At 66.6% G+C, this 799-nt stretch overlaps 1 protein-coding gene across 1 annotated transcript in view; it reads right to left on the bottom strand.

Annotated features, from left to right (window-relative positions):
* The window catches only part of LOC103914779 (serine incorporator 4-like), a 9756-nt gene that overhangs the window by 3128 nt on the left and 5829 nt on the right, over positions 1–799 (bottom strand). Inside the window, exons 2-3 of the mRNA XM_009321492.1 lie at positions 677–794; positions 43–221 (exon numbers count right to left, since the gene is read on the bottom strand). Coding sequence (XP_009319767.1) covers positions 43–221; positions 677–794 — 297 coding nt within the window. The remainder of the gene's footprint in view (positions 1–42; positions 222–676; positions 795–799) is intronic.

The raw sequence follows: 799 nt of genomic DNA on the forward strand, positions 1-799 counted from the left end.
AGGCCCCCCAGCAGCCCCCACCCCCACGGCCCATCCCTGTACCTGTTGTGGAGCTGAGCGCGGCAGTCAGTGCTGGAGCGCACGTTGAGGAGCAGGGCAGCCTGCACCAGGTGGAAGCAGGCAGTGCCGAAGCAGACCCGGTACACGGCTGAGGAGCCCACCAGCCGCTCGCAGTCCGCGCCCCCAGGCAGGTGTTTGCACAGCACTGCCGAGAAGGGCACCTGCAGGCACCGCGAGCAACGGGATGGGGCTGCTGGTATGCCTAACACCCCTTGGCGCCCACGGCACCCAGCACCCCTGGACTCCTGACACCCCCAGCATTCCCAATACCTTCTCCATCCCCAGTAGCCTTGGGAGCCCCAGCACCCCTGGCACCTCCAGCACGCTGAGCAAGTCCTGCATCTTCGGTACCCCTGGCAACCCTTCCCCCTTGGCGCCTCCCTCCAGCAACCCAGCAACCCTGTTACTCCCAGTATCCCCAGCATCCCAGTACTCCTGGCTCCCCCGGCAATTTTGGCACCGCCAGTGTTCCTGGGACCCCTAAGTGCCCCTGGGATGTCTGGCACCCCAGCATCTCCAGCACCCCCAGTGCCCCTGGGACCTCCAGCACCCCCAGCACTCATGCTACCACTGGGACCCCCAGCACTCCCAGCACCCTGGGTGTCCCAGCTCCCACCATCACCTTCTCCCTGACAGCCTGGGCCACAGTGCGGGACAGCATGAGGCAGCACACGGCAGAGGCCAGGACGTGCAGGAGCGTGTAGAGGATCCGGGTGCCCGTGGACATGCGGAGCCTGTG

Source organism: Pygoscelis adeliae, unplaced genomic scaffold (genome assembly GCF_000699105.1).
Source record: "Pygoscelis adeliae isolate BGI_AS28 unplaced genomic scaffold, ASM69910v1 Scaffold13, whole genome shotgun sequence".
NCBI lineage: Eukaryota > Metazoa > Chordata > Aves > Sphenisciformes > Spheniscidae > Pygoscelis > Pygoscelis adeliae.